Source organism: Periophthalmus magnuspinnatus, chromosome 4, assembly GCF_009829125.3.
Source record: "Periophthalmus magnuspinnatus isolate fPerMag1 chromosome 4, fPerMag1.2.pri, whole genome shotgun sequence".
NCBI lineage: Eukaryota > Metazoa > Chordata > Actinopteri > Gobiiformes > Gobiidae > Periophthalmus > Periophthalmus magnuspinnatus.
The window spans coordinates 32,074,451-32,093,382 of NC_047129.1; the positions used below are offsets into that span (position 1 = coordinate 32,074,451).

General features: G+C 44.0%; 1 protein-coding gene across 1 annotated transcript in view; it reads right to left on the reverse strand.

The window, feature by feature from the left end:
• The window catches only part of nek7 (NIMA-related kinase 7), a 189,574-nt gene that overhangs the window by 44,674 nt on the left and 125,968 nt on the right, over window positions 1-18,932 (reverse strand). Inside the window, exon 8 of the mRNA XM_033965147.2 lies at window positions 808-902. Coding sequence (XP_033821038.1) covers window positions 808-902 — 95 coding nt within the window. The remainder of the gene's footprint in view (window positions 1-807; window positions 903-18,932) is intronic.

The window sequence follows — 18,932 nt, forward strand, 5'->3', positions numbered from 1 at the left end:
ATTAACGAGCCCAATGGGTCAAATTTGGCCCACATCCTAAATTAGGGAATAAAGTGGATATTTCAGTGTCCGATATCCACTGAAAGAGGAAATGGTTCTTGGGTTTTCCAGGGTTAATAACAGACAAATCAGGCGTCTTCTTTCTCTGACGTTGCTCCCGTTAGCGTTACCAGCAGGTTTGATTGACAGCGTTGCTAAGCGCCCGCTCCCTGCTAGACCAACGGTGAGAAGGAGAAGCTGCTTTAAGTTCAACATCCTCGCTCCAGATTGGCTCTTCGGTTGCTATGATACTCGCGATTGGAATTTCTAATATGCAATTCGGCTCCAGATTAGCCGCTATAACCGCTCTAGCATCGATTAGCTTCACTGGACTGGAGCTGAACGCTGTGGGTGACGTCACACTCACTTAGTCCACTTCTTTATACAGCCCAATGCCATCGACACAGAACTCTCGAAAATAAAACTCCCTACTTCCTGTAATTTTCAAGATATTCTTCAACTTGTCTTCACGAACTGCTTCTTGACAGGTATAAAACTATAATTTATATCCACGACAGCTTTTATCTCACCAGATTAAGTCAAAATTAGAGAATTATCAAACCCTGCCTACTTGCCAAACCGTATCACGTACATTTTTTCCCAATCCTGAAATCCACCAATCCCCCATGACGCTCTTTAGCCCTACTCCTGCCGTGTTATTCCGAGTCCCTGTGATAAGTTGCCGTGTGTGTGTGTGTCTGCGTCTGCGTCTCCTCCGTCAGTCCCACACACTCTCGCTGACAGCTGAGCACACAACCCGAAGTTTACCTCGTACAACAGGCAGCCCAGCGACCAGATGTCAGACTTGAAGTTGTATCCGTTTTCATGTATCCTCTCCGGTGACATATAGTAAGGGGTCCCCACTACAGCAGAGAGAGAGAAAGGGAAGAGGAGAGGGAGAAAGAGAGGAGGAGAGGACAAAAAAGAAAGGCATTGTTAGCATTTTTCATCAATATTACTGATCCGGCTTCACATGGAGTGCAGGGGGAAGCGGCGGAGGACTGGAGCAACTGTCTCCAACTGTGACACCAGGTTTGAAAACTCGCCCGGAGAAAAATAACTAGCCCGAGATGTGAAGGGGAACTGTGGTTTGAAGCTTTGTGTAAGTCGTGTCATAGCAACCTCACTATTTGTCTGAGTATCAATGGATTTTATTGTCATTTTAAATATTATTAAGTTGATAAAAAAGGCAGTTCATTACACACTTTTTTTTCCCAAACATCTGCTAAAGTTATATTCCGCAGACGTGACTTTTCTGAGCTTTTAACCGTGATATGAAAGTTCTGCCGTCTCATTTACCCACTCGGAGTTAGTTCAGAATGATTCATGAATGTTTTGAGTAATCTTTAGACTCCTGATATACTGTCAGGAGGAGGCGGGAATCGGCTCCCACTGGGCTCGGCAATTTTCCAACCCGAAATCAGCAAAACTTCTTTCTTTTTTTTTAAGTTGCTTTAGATCAATATTGTGATTTAAAATGCTCAAAAATAAAACAAAACCATATTTAAACAAAGCAACTTGTTCATGTGTTTGAAATTTACAGTTGCATAGTGTAACTTTTCTGGTGGGAGGGTCTGCTTTCCCTGTAATGTTCCATATTGTGGCATTAAACTCGTCATTTGCAAACGTTTTATTGCTGAAACACACAAACATGGACGGAATCTTACAGGCAAAACGAAGAATATTAAGCATTTCTATCTTACATTTATTCTATTTAAGTGTTTTATTGGAAAAAACAAACAAAACTAAACTAAAATATACAAATTCTCACTGAGAGCGGGGTCTCCTCTCCACAGAGCTGACCTGTAACTTGGTCTGGTGGCATCAGCTTCTTACCTCCATGGGAATAGATATGTTGAGTGATCTAGTCTATACTGTGGAACATTCCGGGCAAAGCAATAAAACATTCATTGAGAGAAGCGAGTAGCAAATCCTCCACCAGAAAAGTTACGTAGTGCAGCTTTAATAGACATGAGGTAGGGCTGGGTGATTCTGTCTAAAAATAATGAATAAAATTATCGTTTTTTTCCTCCAAAACATTGATTTTTAATTCGATTTACAATTTCTCCCTCTCCACTAAACATGTTCTACAAACTACAGAAAACAGTAGAGTAAAAATGAGGTTATGTCGCGGAGTTTCAGACGACGTCACAACATCCTACAGGCCGATAATATTTAATACAGAAACAAGCAGCTAAAATTAACAGTTTAGACGAAGGTTTTTGTTGTTAAAAAGGGAGGTCTAAGGTCTAGTCACTAACAGAAATGATCAGGTTCAGCATTTGTGAATTACTTTTGGGGATTTTTCATGGCAAAGTCCAGTGTAATCGATGAGGAAATGTGGTTTTCAGAGTATGACTTCATCACATTTGAGAATCTGAAAACCACTAACTGAGGAGTGGTCACATTTCCCCCAACGTCCAAAGGGTTAAATGGGTTTTATGAATGAGATGAATGAGAAACAAAATCACATCTTTTGCCTCACAACATTTACTTTGACGTCAGCGCATCACTTCCGAAAACTCAAAACTGTTCTCCCTGTGTCTGTTTCTTCAACGCAATTTCCAAAACCGAGAAAATGTGGGAAGCACAAATCGATTTTCGTCCAAAAAAATCGATTTTTAAACTTAAAATTTGATTAATCTATTCCATCACTTTCTTGCCCAGCCCTAACATGTAATAGTTCATTGCTATTAAACTGAAACAATCTTTTAAAATGTGAAAAACAATCATGGAAACACAGAGGCTAAACTTTAACAATTGCTTTTTCACTTCTACACAAAGTATTGCATCCCAAACTGGAGATCAGCCCGTATTAGATCATCCTTCGTGGTCTCCTACAGTAGTTGGCCTGTCTGAGTGAGGTTGCATGCGTACGTACAGCAGACACGCAAACTCTGCACTTAAACATACTTACAAACATACATAAATCACATGTGATTAGCTCGGCCCCGCGCTGATCTGAAACAGTAGTGAGCGCAGAGGGTCGTGGAGCCATGTCTGGTCCAGTCTTTAAAGTTTTTCCTGGTTCTGCTTTTGAAACCCAAGAATCCCAAAGTGCCACGGCGACTGGCAGTGCTCCAGGGGAAAAGGGGGTATCCGGGCGGGCACAGGGGGCAGAGGGACGGGGGGCATCGGAGCATGAACACAGCACGGATCCTCGATGACGTATTTAAGGTTAAGGAACACTTTAGGGAAATTTGTCCTCTGCATTTGACCCATCGTTCAAAGCAGCTGAGGCAGTGATTTTGAGCTCGTCTTGGTTTGGGACTAGTTTAGCTGCAGGATTTGAACTATTTTGTTTCAGGTTGATGGGAGAAATGGGAGTGGAATCAGAGGAAACCAACCCAGACGTAAAAAAAAAATGTTGCAAACTCCACACAGAAAGGCCCAGGCAACTCGGGAATTGAACCTAAAACTCAGCCAGGGCGCCCACATTGACACTGTGACCAAATGACCAAAATGCAAAGATAACCTGGCTGTTGCGATGAAAGCAATTTGATGAAACTGCACAGGATTTCTGCCTATGACGTAACAAACCAGGAAAAATTGAAACTGAGTGAACTGGTTTACAGAGAGAGGTGGTAGTTTTCTAATGTAAAGTGAATTAGATGCGGAGTTAATGGAGCCTGACTTCTAATTTGGAACGCGGCGGCTAGCAGGTTAGCTACGTCTATTTATACATACAGCTTATGCCGTTTACTGAGAATGAGAAAAACTTGTGTGCGTCTCTAATCTGTAGGTTAAAGCTGTTGCGATGAAAACAATTTGATGGCGAGTCTGACGATGATTTACGGATTTAAAAACAGCACGGGATTTCTGCTTATGACGTAACAAAACAGGAAAAATCGAAACCGAGTGATTTCTGAGGCTCAAAGCGAAACAACCTCATAAACCGGAGCTTTAAAACATGCGTGGAATGAAACAAAATAGAAATCCAGGTACGTTTTTTTGCAGAGGAAAACGTAGATAAACATTGTTAAAAGTAAATTTTGCATTATACGCGTCTTTAAGCGTAAAACATCCGATTTAAATTAAAACAAAAAACATGGTGTGTTGGCACATGCTTCCCCGTGAAAACCCAGCAACCGCTATACGCAATTAGTAAAGCTATTACACTGTGCATACTTAAAATACCAAGTTGAACAAAAGCAGCACTTTTAATTTGAGCGTGGGTCTAATTGGACTGAGAATACACTCTTTGGTCCTAAATGTGTGGAGTAATAATGAAGTGTTACCTGTCAGTCCACAAATACATCTGCACACAGGAGCCGAGCGCAGTAAACAAGAGCCTGGGGACTCCTAATTGGTCATCAGCTTGTTTTTGTGGCCAGAGAAGAGCGTGCGCGTGAAGGGGAGTGCGCACATGAGGGGAGTGTACGAGCGCGCACGTGGAAAGGAGCGTGCGCGTGAAGGGTGGGTGGTGGTTGAGGTCTCTTGGTGCACTCCCAACAAGCTCCCCTAGCATTAATTATTAGCTGATTAAAAGGAATCGGCCTCTCTTATGCTAATAGTTGCCATAAAATTTTTTTTAAAAACACGGCGGCGGCGCGTGCTAAGCTAACGCGGTATTATTTATTCATACGGATAAATTGAAAGTCGTGTTGGGATTGATTTTCGTTATTAGGAAATGATATGACAACAGTGATATGAGAGGTTCTGTATGGGAGGTGAAGGGTCAAATACAGTATAAAAGATTGTCTGAATGAACGCTGGATCAATGTAGCTCGATGCTAACGCGTTGATCTGACGGCGTTCGCTAATTGGCGATTTCAAAAACAAGAGACGTTTAATATGTTTGGACTCGATGTTATAGGAAAGATTACGTTTTATAGAAAAGGTGGGCTGCCTGGCTTCACCGTGATACTCGTTTATCACAGTAAAAGGTTACGGTTAATCAGTGCTAGTGCAGCCGATGCAGCTCAATCAGTGAATTCTCGAGGTTCTGAAGTTTCACATGAGAATAAAGAAGTGGACTAAGTGAGTTTGACATCAACTACAGCGAGTATCACAGCAACCAAAGAGCCAACCCAGAGTGAGGCTGTTGAAGGAAGTGGACACTCGGCAACGCTGTCAATCAAACCTGTTGCTAACACTAGCAGGAGCGACCTCAGCGGAAAAAACAAACACCAAGATCATGTAGCGCGGGTGAATACGAACATTTAAAGACCAAAATGACGAGTAACAGAGAGAGAGGCTACAGTTTTCTAATGTAAAGTGAATTGGAGTCGATGGAGTTGGAGCGCGCCCAACTTCCTGTTTGGAACACAGTGGCTAGCGGGTTAGCTACGTCCATTTATATAAACAGTCTATGCCGTTTACTGAGAGTAAGAAAACATGCGTGTGTCCTCTACCTGCAGGTTAAGGCTGTTGCGATGAAAGCAATTCCATGGAACAAGTCTGTCGATGATTTATGGATTTAAAACAGTACAGGATTTCTGCCTATGACGTAACAATCCAGGAAAAATCGAAGCTGAGTGATTTCTGAGGCTCAAAGCAAAAGAACCTCATGCAGGTTAAGGCTCTGGCAGCACAGGTTCAATTGTGATTTTAGTACCTTTTCGAAAAACTGTAAAAGTGCAAGTACATACAGTTCTTTTAAGTATTATATCGTTCTGGTGGAAGGAAACACTGCAAAGTTCTTCTTGGTTGTTTATTTCAGGCCGAAACTCACGCCAAAATAAAAGCAAAACAACAACTCACTAGAGCCAGTCTCCAAAACAGACCAGTAAATGACCAATAAACGCTTCACATCAACTTATCGTCATAGCAACCAAGAGTCACATACAAAAGCAGTGACGTTAACAACAACAACAACAACAACACCTAAACAGTTACAAGAACAACAAAAGGTGTCAGCTCTGAACTAAACAGGAAATATCAGATCATTACAGTATTTTAGCGATCACAAACTCAGGAGAAATTGCCATAATGTGGAGAGTGAATGTCCTGGGCGATGGCGTTCTACCTCCACATCAGTAGTCCTCAAAATGGCGCCCATAACAGGTAAAACTTAATGTGTAATAACTGTGAAAATGACAACGTTCAGACCGTGGAGTCAAAATCAGGTCGAATGGCTCTAGTTGAACGCTAAAGCACGCAAAACTCATAGAAAAGCTGACACCTGAACACACCATTACTTTTTATTTACTAATTTAATTTAATTGATTTAATGTATATATTAATTAATGTATTTATTTATTTAATTAGTGTATTTATTTATTATTTATTTATGTATTTATTTTATTTTGTTTATTTAATTATTTTATTTATTTATTTTATTTATTTGTATTTATTTCGAGCACATGTATAAGGTACAATTAAAGCACATTTCACAAATTTGTTCGTATTTAAGCTCGAAAAGGAGTGAGGCGAAGAAAAAAACATTACAAAACACATTACAGGATAAACCCATTCAATACAAATTTACAAAACTTAACTAAGACACTGTAAAAAAGAGTAAAAACTACCCATAGCATCGTCCAAACCCTCCTTATCCTCCTGGTTCTTAAGCAGCAGAACCACAGTTTGAGTAACTAGTTCTAATGAGCCCAAGTTTGATGATCATAATTATTTACAGGCTGGTCTCCCTGAGGTGCGCCTCTCTTCCTTCCTCCGTCGTTAACACCCTTCTCATTACAGGTGCTAATAGCAGGTACATTATACCGCTGACGATGCCAACTGCATAGAGACAGGTGGAAGCACGAGATTGTGGAGCAGCTTTAACTTCTGATCATTTGGCCAAGTTTGTGTCTGTATTTTTAAAGTGACTCTGTAAAAGGTTAATTATGTGTTTTTAACTTTTAATTATGTGACAAAGAGCCGGAAAATGTTGTATGTATTTGTTTACCGCGCGTTTCCACCTTCAAGTCACTCAAAGAGCTTTATGTCAAGGAACTGATCACCTATTCACACACCGGGTGAGCTGGGTTAAGTGTCTTGCCCAAGGACACAACAACAGCATTCGTCTGTGAGAGCAGTCAGTGGACCTGCCAGTGGATAAACGCGCTACCAACTGAGCCACTGTCACCCATTTCATCTTTACTGATAAAAAGCTGTGATACTTTGACGATTAAAAACACATTTTATCGTGTGTCTCTGCGATAATGGGGAGGTTTCTTCTATTTTTTTATGTAGTACGGTGAAATTTGAGCTGTACCAAGTTGAAAAAGTAACTTCCAGGACCAACTATTGGTTCATTTTACGATTTCTTTGCAGCCTCTTAATGATACTATATTTAACTGTTATTGTGTCAGTGGCATAAAGTGGTTTCAATATTATCGTTTATCGTGATATGTATCTGTACCTTCAAAATGTGTTATCATTTATCGTGATTTTTATCTGTAGCTTCAAAATGTTTTATCGTTTATCATGATATTTATCTGTAGCTTCAAAATGTGTTATTTATCGTGATATTTATCTGTCGCTTCAAAATGTGTCATCGTTTATCGTGATATTTATGTCTAACTTCAAAATGTGTTATCATTTATCGTGATATTTATCTGTAGCTTCAAAATGTGTCATTGTTTATCGTGATATTTATCTGTAGCTTCAAAATGTGTCATTGTTTATCGTGATATTTATCTTTTCCTTCAAAATGTGTCATCGTTTATCGTGATATTTTTCTGTACCTTCAAAATGTGTCATCGTTTATCATGATATTTATCCGTAGTTTCAAAATGTGTCATCATTTATCGTGATATTTATGTCTAACTTCAAAATGTGTTATCGTGACAGGATGACACTAAAACGCAATTTTCAAGCGTAGTAGTTTTTTAAATGTTACTATGCACACAAAAAAATGTAATAAAAATCGTAATTATAGGGATTTTTTATTTTTATTTATTTATTTTTGAGTTACAAATGAATATGAGTTGTTTCAATACCAGTTTTAGTTTTAATTAATCCAAATAATCCCAGTTTTCTGCGAGATGAGGTCAGCATCAGTAAAACACATTGGTGCTACTGCTTTAAATGAATAAAATGTTCACTGTGGCATGTATCAAAGTTCCACAGTATGGCTTTAAACATTTCAGTACAGTACAACAGTATCTCTTTATTATTATTAGTCTGTGAACATCTCCAAAGCTCAAAATGTTGCGACGTAGTGATCGTTTTCAAGTTAACGGCTACTTTTACCTTTCGTTCAGTAGCGATCGGAAACCGCGGGATTTTAAAAACACAGTGGCGCATTTCTGCATCACCACATGACATCACAAGGTGGACCGGAGTGTTTTTTTCTCGTTTGAACGAAGCCTAAACACGCGGGATTTGTGGGTTAGACACGCGTAAACGAAACCAAAAACACAACTCTGGGTACGTTTTGGACGAGAAAACAACATTACAACGCAGAAAAGAGCGTAATACGTGTCGTTTAATCTGGAAGAAGCTGAATTTCTTTCCAAAAACTCTGTTCCATAAACTTCCACACGCGCCGCCATCACCGACTCAATACGTTTTTTGTCTGTAAAAACTTGTGCACGCTTTGCCTTCCCCTCTGCACACGGATCTCTGTATTAATGTATGTGTATAGGCGACAGTGCGAGTGTGTGTGTGAGTGTGTGTGCGAGTGTGTGTGCGAGTGTGTGTAGCGTGTGCGAGTGTGTGTAGCGTGTGCGTCAAGGCTGCAGCTGTCATCCATGCACCAGGACCCCACTGCTCACTGCTGCGATGGTCTCATTACAGGGACACAGACACCGACTCTCTCTCCCCTCCTCCTCCTCTTCCTCCTCTCCTCCTCCTCCCTCTCTCCTCTCCTCTCTTTCTGTCATGTTGTCATCTCCGTAGTCGGTTCGCTGTTACTTGCGGGTGCCATTTTTTCTCCCCCCCTCCTCTTCTTTCTTCAGTCTCTACATAAAACTGTGTAGCATTGATAGACACTGCCAGAGTTTTTTTTTTCGTTTTTTTTTTTCTTTCTTTCACTGAATGTGGCAACTTCCTGATTTTGACAAGCCGTAAGCTCCGCCTCCTTGTTTGGGTTCAGTTAAAGGTTCACTATGTAACTTTTCTAGCCTCAAATGTTCCTATTTAGATTTTTTTTTTTTCAATTTCAGGTGTTTCCGTTGCTCAAAAATACCTTGAAAAACATCGCTTCTAGGGCTGTGCAAAAATATCGAAATATGTATATATCGTATCGTTTCATTTAATGATACAGTATTGATATCGTGGGCTGCTGCATCGATATATCGCCAAGAGTATATATTTTTGTATATTTTACCAAATTATTGTTACGGTGCTGCATTTGTGTGGCTTATTTAGAGTAAAGACGCTCGTTTATGCAGAACATTTGACATTTGATTCACAGTTTTGATGATTAAAATCGGTTTATTCCATATAAACACAGACTTTTAGCGTCACAGTTCTTATTTAGTCGATATTTTTGCACTTTGTTTTGTTCATTCATCTTCAATAAATGGACGGTAAATTAAAAAATAAATTAAATTATCTTTTTTTTTTAATGGTGTTGATCATTACGTGTCCTGAAATCCTTCATTTTTCACTGAACTGCATCGAATCGATTTGAAATATATCGTATCGTATTGAATCGTCAGTGCACTGTATCGAGGTATGTATCGTATCGGCAACTTCTTAACTTCTTCTCCACAGACCTGACTCGTAATTTGGCTCGGCGTATCCACAGAGTTTGTAAGATTTATGCCGTTTTGTTGAACGTAGAACATTCCAGGCAAAGCGACGACATCTCCACCTCCAGAGAAGTTACGTAGTGAAGCTTTAGCATTTTAATCCACAGTGAAAATATGTGAATGTTTTGTTTCTTTCAGGGGTCGGACATTTTGAGTTTTATTGACTTTTTAAAAATGTTCGAATTCTGCCAAAAAAAAACTTGTTAATTTAAAGAACATGTTCACATCAGCGTCTGGAGTTTGAGACGGAATCAAATATTACTCATTATTATTATAGTTTATTGTGTATGTCAATGAGAGAGGGAGGGAGGGAGGGAGAGAGAGAGACGAGGAGGGACAGAGAGAGAGAGAGAAGGGAGGGAAGGAGGGAGAGAAGAGAAAGAATGAGGAGGGACAGAGAGAGAGAGACGAGGGAGGGAGGGAAGGAGGGAGAGAAGAGAGAGAACGAGGAGGGACAGAGAGAGAGATGAGGGAGGGAGGGAGGGAGGGAGGGAGAGAAGAGAGAGAACGAGGAGGGACAGAGAGAGAGAGATGAGGGAGGGAAGGAGGGAGAGAAGAGAAAGAATGAGGAGGGACAGAGAGAGATGAGGGAGGGATGGAAGGAGGGAGAGAAGAGAGAGAACGAGGAGGGACAGAGAGAGAGAGATATGAGGGAGGGAGAGAAGAGAGAGAACGAGGAGGGACAGAAAGAGAGAGATGAGGGAGGGAGGGAAGGAGGGAGAGAAGAGAGAGAACGAGGAGGGACAGAGAGAGAGAGACGAGGGAGGGAGGGAGAGAAGAGAGACAGATGTGGAGAAAGAAAGAGGGAACCAAGAGGGACAGAGAGAGAAAGAGAGACGATGGGAGGGGAGAGAAAAGGGAGAGAGATGAGGAGAAAGAGGGGAAAGAAGAGGGACAGAGAGATGAGGGAGGGAAGGAGGGAGGGAGAGAAGAGAGAGAGAGAACGAGGAGGGACAGAGAGAGAGAGATACGAGGGAGGGGAGAGAAAAAAGAGAGAGATGTGGAGAAAGAGGGGAATGAAGAGGGACAGAAAGAGAGAGAGAGATGAGGGAGGGAGGGAAGGAGGGAGGGAGAGAAGAGAGAGAGAACGAGGAGGGACAGAGAGAGAGAGATACGAGGGAGGGGAGAGAAAAAAGAGAGAGATGTGGAGAAAGAGGGGAATGAAGAGGGACAGAAAGAGAGAGAGAGAGATGAGGGAGGGAGGGAGGGAAGGAGGGAGGGAGAGAAGAGAGAGATATGGAGAAAGAGGGGAATGAAGAGGGACAGAGAGAGAGAGAGAGAGAGACGAGGGAGACCTGCTCTACGCACAACAGCGCCCCCAGCCTCACTGTTAGCGTCACTACTTCCTGTCCAGTTTTATCTCTATGAAGTTTTTGCCTCTAAAATGAATAAATATTTAAAGAAAGAGACATGTCTGTGTCTCAATGCTAACGCTAATGCTAACTTTGAAGCGTAATAAATATTAAAAACAAAGTCACAAACTGAAGTATTCTACGTTTAAAAACACCCGGGCAGTCTTTATTTTAGTTCATAAGAATTTGAATAGGTTGTTCATTTTATATTTTACGTTTTTTGTTTTTTTTTAAATCGGAGTTAGCATTAGCTTTGAGACATAGCGAGCTAGCTAGCACAAAGCTAATTAATGAACTCCACAGCGCTCTAATGTAAGATAACATAACTATTCTTTCTCCTGACAAACCGTTGACTCCTCTGTTCTTTCTATTCTTTCTCCTGACAAACCGTTGACTCCTCTGTTCTTTCTATTCTTTCTCCTGACAAACCGTTGACTCCTCTGTTCTTTCTATTCTTTCTCCTGACAAACCGTTGACTCCTCTGTTCATTTTTAACTCCAGTTCGGCTCACACCTCTCCTCCCTCGCCCTTCACCCCGAACCCCCGAGTCTGTGAGAGTCACCGGACCAGACAGAGGAGGACAGGGAGAGAGGGAGAGAGGAGGGAGAGAGAGAGGAGGGAGAGAGGAGGGAGGGAGGGAGGGAGGGAGAGGGAGAGATGAGGGAGGGAGGGAGAGATGAGGGAGGGAGGGAGAGATGAGGGAGGGAGGGAGAGATGAGGGAGGGAGGGAGGGAGAGAGACAAAGGAGGGGAGAGAAAAGGAGAGAGATGTGGAGAAAGAGGGGAATGAAGAGGGACAGAGAGAGAGAGATGAGGGAGGGAGGGAGGGAGGGAGGGAGAGAAGAGAGAGAGATGCGGAGAAAGAGAGAGGGAACAAAGAGGGACAGCGAGAGAGATGAGGGAGGGAGGGAGAGAAGAGAGAGAGATGTGGACAAAGAGAGAGGGAACGAAGAGGGACAGAGAGAGAGAGAGATGAGGGAGGGAGGGAGAGAAGGGTGAGAGATGTGGAGAAAAAGGGGAATGAAGAGGGACAGACAGAGAGAGACAAGGGAGGGGAGAGAAAAGAGAGAGATGTGGACAAAGAGAGAGGGAACGAAGAGGGACAGAGAGAGAGAGAGATGAGGGAGGGAGGGAGGGAGAGAAGAGAGAGATGTGGACAAAGAGAGAGGGAACGAAGAGGGACAGAGAGAGACGAGGGAGGGGAGAGAAAAGGGAGAGAGATGTGGAGAAAGAGGAGAAGAGGGACAGACAGAGAGAGAGAGGTGAAGGAGGGGGGAGAAGTGAGAGGAGGAGAGGGATAGAAAAGAGAGTGAATGAGGAAGGAGAGAGAGGAAGAAGGAGGGAGAGAGATATGGGAGAGTGAGAAGGAAAGAAGAGGGAGAGAGAGAGGAGAGGAGGGCAGAGCAAGTGAGACACATGAAGAAAGAGAGAGAGACTGAGAAAACACAAAAAATAAAGACAGATAATGAGAGAGAACAAAGAGGGACAGAAAGAGAGGAAGGAGAGAAGATGCAACAAGGAGAGAAAGACAGAAAATATTTAAAAATAAGGATGGGAAAGAGATAGACAGAGGGGAGAGAGAAGGCGAGAGAGGAGAGAGTGTGGGGAATAGACATCACCAAGAGGGACAGCAGAGGAGGGGAGAGGGAGAGAGAGAGAGAAGGAGAGGCAGAGAGAGATGAACAGAGACAGAGAGAGACAGAGACAGAGAGGGGTAGATAGAAAAGAGAAGAGTGAAGAGGCAGCAGTATAGAGGGAAGAAGGTGGAGGTGTGGATGCTGCAGAGGTGAGGGTCTGTCACCTGAAACAAATGAGAGCACCTGTCAGAGGAGCACCCGCCGCTCTGACAGGTGAGAGGGCGACGGGGTCAGAGGTCAGGGCTGGGGTATTCTCACTGTAGTGTGTGTGTGTACGAGCGACACACGGGGTTAATGACTTTATTCTGCACACACACTTTTTGTGGCGACACGTCCAGTTGAGCCGGAAACCCATTCATTTTATTGGGGAAGTTGACAGAAGTTGAGTTGTTTAAAATGTTTATATGTCAACTCTGAACCGATTCTCTGGAGGCTTTAAAACGGCTCCGAACCGATTCTCTGGAGGCTTTAAAACGGCTCCGAACCGATTCTCTGGAGGCTTTAAAACGGCTCAGAACCGATTCTCTGGAGGCTTTAAAACGGCTCTGAACCGATTCTCTGGAGGCTTTAAAACAGCTCCGAACCGATTCTCTGGAGGCTTCGAAGCGGCTCCGAACCGATTCTCTGGAGGCTTCGAAGCGGCTCCGAACCGATTCTCTGGAGGCTACGAAACGGCTCCGAACCGATTCTCTGGAGGCTTTAAAAACGGCTCCGAACCGATTCTCTGGAGGCTTTAAAAACGGCTCTGAACCGATTCTCTGGAGGCTTTAAAACGGCTCCGAACCGATTCTCTGGAGGCTTTAAAACGGCTCTGAACCGATTCTCCGGAGGCTTTAAAACGGCTCCGAACCGATTCTCTGGAGGCTTTAAAGTGGCTCTGAACCGATTCTCTGGAGGCTTCAAAGCGGCTCCGAACCGATTCTCTGGAGGCTTTAAAACGGCTCTGAACCGATTCTCTGGAGGCTTTAAAACGGCTCAGAACCGATTCTCTGGAGGCTTTAAAACGGCTCCGAACCGATTCTCTGGAGGCTTTAAAACGGCTCTGAACCGATTCTCTGGAGGCTTCAAAACGGCTCCGAACCGATTCTCCGGAGGCTTTAAAAACGGCTCTGAACCGATTCTCTGGAGGCTTTAAAACGGCTCCGAACCGATTCTCCGGAGGCTTTAAAACGGCTCTGAACCGATTCTCCGGAGGCTTTAAAACGGCTCAGAACCGATTCTCTGGAGGCTTTAAAGTGGCTCTGAACCGATTCTCTGGAGGCTTCAAAGCGGCTCCGAACCGATTCTCTGGAGGCTTTAAAACGGCTCCGAACCGATTCTCTGGAGGCTTTAAAACGGCTCCGAACCGATTCTCCGGAGGCTTTAAAACGGCTCTGAACCGATTCTCTGGAGGCTTTAAAGTGGCTCTGAACCGATTCTCTGGAGGCTTCAAAGCGGCTCCGAACCCATTCTCTGGAGGCTTTAAAACGGCTCCGAACCCATTCTCTGGAGGCTTTAAAACGGCTCCGAACCGATTCTCTGGAGGCTTTGAAACGGCTCTGAACCGATTCTCTGGAGGCTTTGAAACGGCTCTGAACCGATTCTCTGGAGGCTTCAAAACGGCTCTGAACCGATTCTCTGGAGGCTTTAAAAACGGCTCTGAACCGATTCTCTGGAGGCTTTAAAACGGCTCCGAACCGATTCTCTGGAGGCTTTAAAACGGCTCCGAACCGATTCTCTGGAGGCTTTAAAACGGCTCCGAACCGATTCTCTGGAGGCTTTAAAACGGCTCCGAACCGATTCTCCGGAGGCTTTAAAACGGCTCTGAACCGATTCTCTGGGGGCTTTAAAACGGCTCCGAACCGATTCTCTGGAGGCTTTGAAACGGCTCCGAACCGATTCTCTGGGGGCTTTAAAACGGCTCCGAACCGATTCTCTGGAGGCTTTAAAACGGCTCTGAACCGATTCTCTGGAGGCTTTAAAACGGCTCCGAACCGATTCTCTGGAGGCTTTAAAACGGCTCTGAACCGATTCTCCGGAGGCTTTAAAACGGCTCTGAACCGATTCTCTGGAGGCTTTAAAGTGGCTCTGAACCGATTCTCTGGAGGCTTCAAAGCGGCTCCGAACCGATTCTCTGGAGGCTTTAAAACGGCTCCGAACCCATTCTCTGGAGGCTTTAAAACGGCTCCGAACCGATTCTCTGGAGGCTTTGAAACGGCTCTGAACCGATTCTCTGGAGGCTTCAAAACGGCTCCGAACCGATTCTCTGGAGGCTTTAAAACGGCTCCGAACCGATTCTCTGGAGGCTTTGAAACGGCTCCGAACCGATTCTCTGGAGGCTTTGAAACGGCTCCGAACCGATTCTCTGGGGGCTTTGAAACGGCTCCGAACCGATTCTCTGGAGGCTTTAAAACGGCTCCGAACCGATTCTCTGGAGGCTTTAAAACGGCTCAGAACCGATTCTCTGGAGGCTTTAAAACGGCTCTGAACCGATTCTCTGGAGGCTTTAAAACAGCTCCGAACCGATTCTCTGGAGGCTTCGAAGCGGCTCCGAACCGATTCTCTGGAGGCTTCGAAGCGGCTCCGAACCGATTCTCTGGAGGCTCCGAAACGGCTCCGAACCGATTCTCTGGAGGCTTTAAAAACGGCTCCGAACCGATTCTCTGGAGGCTTTAAAAACGGCTCTGAACCGATTCTCTGGAGGCTTTAAAACGGCTCCGAACCGATTCTCTGGAGGCTTTAAAACGGCTCTGAACCGATTCTCCGGAGGCTTTAAAACGGCTCCGAACCGATTCTCTGGAGGCTTTAAAGTGGCTCTGAACCGATTCTCTGGAGGCTTCAAAGCGGCTCCGAACCGATTCTCTGGAGGCTTTAAAACGGCTCTGAACCGATTCTCTGGAGGCTTTAAAACGGCTCCGAACCGATTCTCTGGAGGCTTTAAAACGGCTCCGAACCGATTCTCTGGAGGCTTTAAAACGGCTCTGAACCGATTCTCTGGAGGCTTCAAAACGGCTCCGAACCGATTCTCCGGAGGCTTTAAAAACGGCTCTGAACCGATTCTCTGGAGGCTTTAAAACGGCTCCGAACCGATTCTCCGGAGGCTTTAAAACGGCTCTGAACCGATTCTCCGGAGGCTTTAAAACGGCTCAGAACCGATTCTCTGGAGGCTTTAAAGTGGCTCTGAACCGATTCTCTGGAGGCTTCAAAGCGGCTCCGAACCGATTCTCTGGAGGCTTTAAAACGGCTCCGAACCGATTCTCTGGAGGCTTTAAAACGGCTCCGAACCGATTCTCCGGAGGCTTTAAAACGGCTCTGAACCGATTCTCTGGAGGCTTTAAAGTGGCTCTGAACCGATTCTCTGGAGGCTTCAAAGCGGCTCCGAACCCATTCTCTGGAGGCTTTAAAACGGCTCCGAACCCATTCTCTGGAGGCTTTAAAACGGCTCCGAACCGATTCTCTGGAGGCTTTAAAACGGCTCCGAACCGATTCTCTGGAGGCTTTAAAACGGCTCCGAACCGATTCTCCGGAGGCTTTAAAACGGCTCTGAACCGATTCTCTGGAGGCTTTAAAACGGCTCCGAACCGATTCTCTGGAGGCTTTGAAACGGCTCCGAACCGATTCTCTGGGGGCTTTAAAACGGCTCCGAACCGATTCTCTGGAGGCTTTAAAACGGCTCTGAACCGATTCTCTGGAGGCTTTAAAACGGCTCCGAACCGATTCTCTGGAGGCTTTAAAACGGCTCTGAACCGATTCTCCGGAGGCTTTAAAACGGCTCTGAACCGATTCTCTGGAGGCTTTAAAGTGGCTCTGAACCGATTCTCTGGAGGCTTCAAAGCGGCTCCGAACCGATTCTCTGGAGGCTTTAAAACGGCTCCGAACCCATTCTCTGGAGGCTTTAAAACGGCTCCGAACCGATTCTCTGGAGGCTTTGAAACGGCTCTGAACCGATTCTCTGGAGGCTTCAAAACGGCTCCGAACCGATTCTCTGGAGGCTTTAAAACGGCTCCGAACCGATTCTCTGGAGGCTTTGAAACGGCTCCGAACCGATTCTCTGGAGGCTTTGAAACGGCTCCGAACCGATTCTCTGGGGGCTTTGAAACGGCTCCGAACCGATTCTCTGGGGGCTTTAAAACGGCTCCGAACCGATTCTCTGGAGGCTTTAAAACGGCTCTGAACCGATTCTCCGGAGGCTTTAAAACGGCTCCGAACCGATTCTCTGGAGGCTTTAAAACGGCTCTGAACCGATTCTCCGGAGGCTTTAAAACGGCTCTGAACCGATTCTCTGGAGGCTTTAAAGTGGCTCTGAACCGATTCTCTGGAGGCTTCAAAGCGGCTCCGAACCGATTCTCTGGAGGCTTTAAAACGGCTCCGAACCCATTCTCTGGAGGCTTTAAAACGGCTCCGAACCGATTCTCTGGAGGCTTTAAAACGTCTCTGAACCGATTCTCTGGGGGCTTTAAAACGGCTCCGAACCGATTCTCTGGAGGCTTTAAAACGGCTCTGAACCGATTCTCCGGAGGCTTTAAAACGGCTCTGAACCGATTCTCTGGAGGCTTTAAAGTGGCTCTGAACCGATTCTCTGGAGGCTTCAAAGCGGCTCCGAACCGATTCTCTGGAGGCTTTAAAACGGCTCCGAACCCATTCTCTGGAGGCTTTAAAACGGCTCCGAACCGATTCTCTGGAGGCTTTAAAACGTCTCTGAACCGATTCTCTGGGGGCTTTAAAACGGCTCCGAACCGATTCTCTGGGGGCTTCAAAACGGCTCTGAATCGATTCTCTGGAGGCTTTAAAGTCCCTGTAGAACTTTACTGTCAAGATGTGCAGCCCCACGCAAAATAATACAACCTCAAAATTATAACAAAAATAAAAATGATACATAAAAACTAAAACTGTGTTAATAAAACTAATCACTGCCACTGAAACAAAAACCCCAAAGCTTAAACACACAAAATATTTAAAATGTAGGGCTAAAATATAAACTATTTAAGCCCTAAATTATGCAAAAAGGGCAAAGTAACGTGGTCTGGATACACATTCTGAAGCATCATATATCACTACAGAGATGTACTGCAATACAGATAATATTTAAAGTATTTAAGTCACTGATACAATTAAACAATAAAGTCAGATAATCCCGATAAAATTATTAAAAAGGGCCGAGCAGCAACAAATAAACAGCAGAACGAACCAATAGTTAGACAAAGAAGTGACTTTTTCAACACTCCGCAGCTCAAATCTTATCATTTCATAATTAAAAATAAAAAAAATCTCCACATTTTTGACAAGAAAAAAACACCCACGATAAACATTGATCCACATATTTATAGTTCCATCTTTCATATATTGAATTAAATGATAAATAGATATAATAAATGAAAGAAAACAAAAATAAAAGCATTCAAAGTGTTCATTAAAGTCCATATTACCACATTATATCTAAGATCTTACTAAAAATACAGCGTCAAGTTTATCGTTTTACTTCCTCGTTGGACACAGGCAGCAGAGTTTATAGTATTTTTTAATATTTTATAACAGTTAACAAAGGCCAAAACCTCACTTTTATTTTGAAACTAACAAAAAAAAAAAACTTTATTTTGTTAAATTAAGGTTTAAACTGACAGAAAAACACCTTTATTTTGTTAAATTAAGGTTTAAACTGACAGAAAAACGCCTTTGTTATGTGTAAATTATCTCTATATTCTGTTCAACAAACTTTACTTCCTGTAATTTTGCACGTTTATTTATTTATTTTCTTCACAATCGACTGTAAAACGACACTAAAAACTTAAAACAGGTACTAACCCGCCAAACTTAACCACTAAACTGACTGATTATGCGACGGTTTTGTTGTGATTTCATTCTGGTTATGTAAATGTTCACAGTGATGTGCTAATTCCAGGTGACCCTTCCCCCCGCGAGCCTAAAGAGGGCGCTGTGGGTCCGACGTCTAATGAGCAATCACACGCACACGCTTAGACTGGGGCTGGTCACGTGACTCGGGCTCCTCCGCTCCCGCACGAGGCCCTGACAATAACAGACAGCTCGGTTTCCAGAAGTGAGAGAGCGTGAATGACGGCGTTTATATTTGTCTGCCATTTTGTGTTGTTTTTTTGGGGGTTTTTTTTCTCTTTTTTTTCGATTTCACATCCTTGAAAATAATCAGGTTTTTCTCGGGGTGTGAATCAGGCTGGAGAGAACGCACGGGTGAGGGCGGCGGCGGCGGCGTGCGGAGGGGAGGGGTGAAAGGCCAATGGCGGAAAGAGAGAGAGAGTTATAAACGAA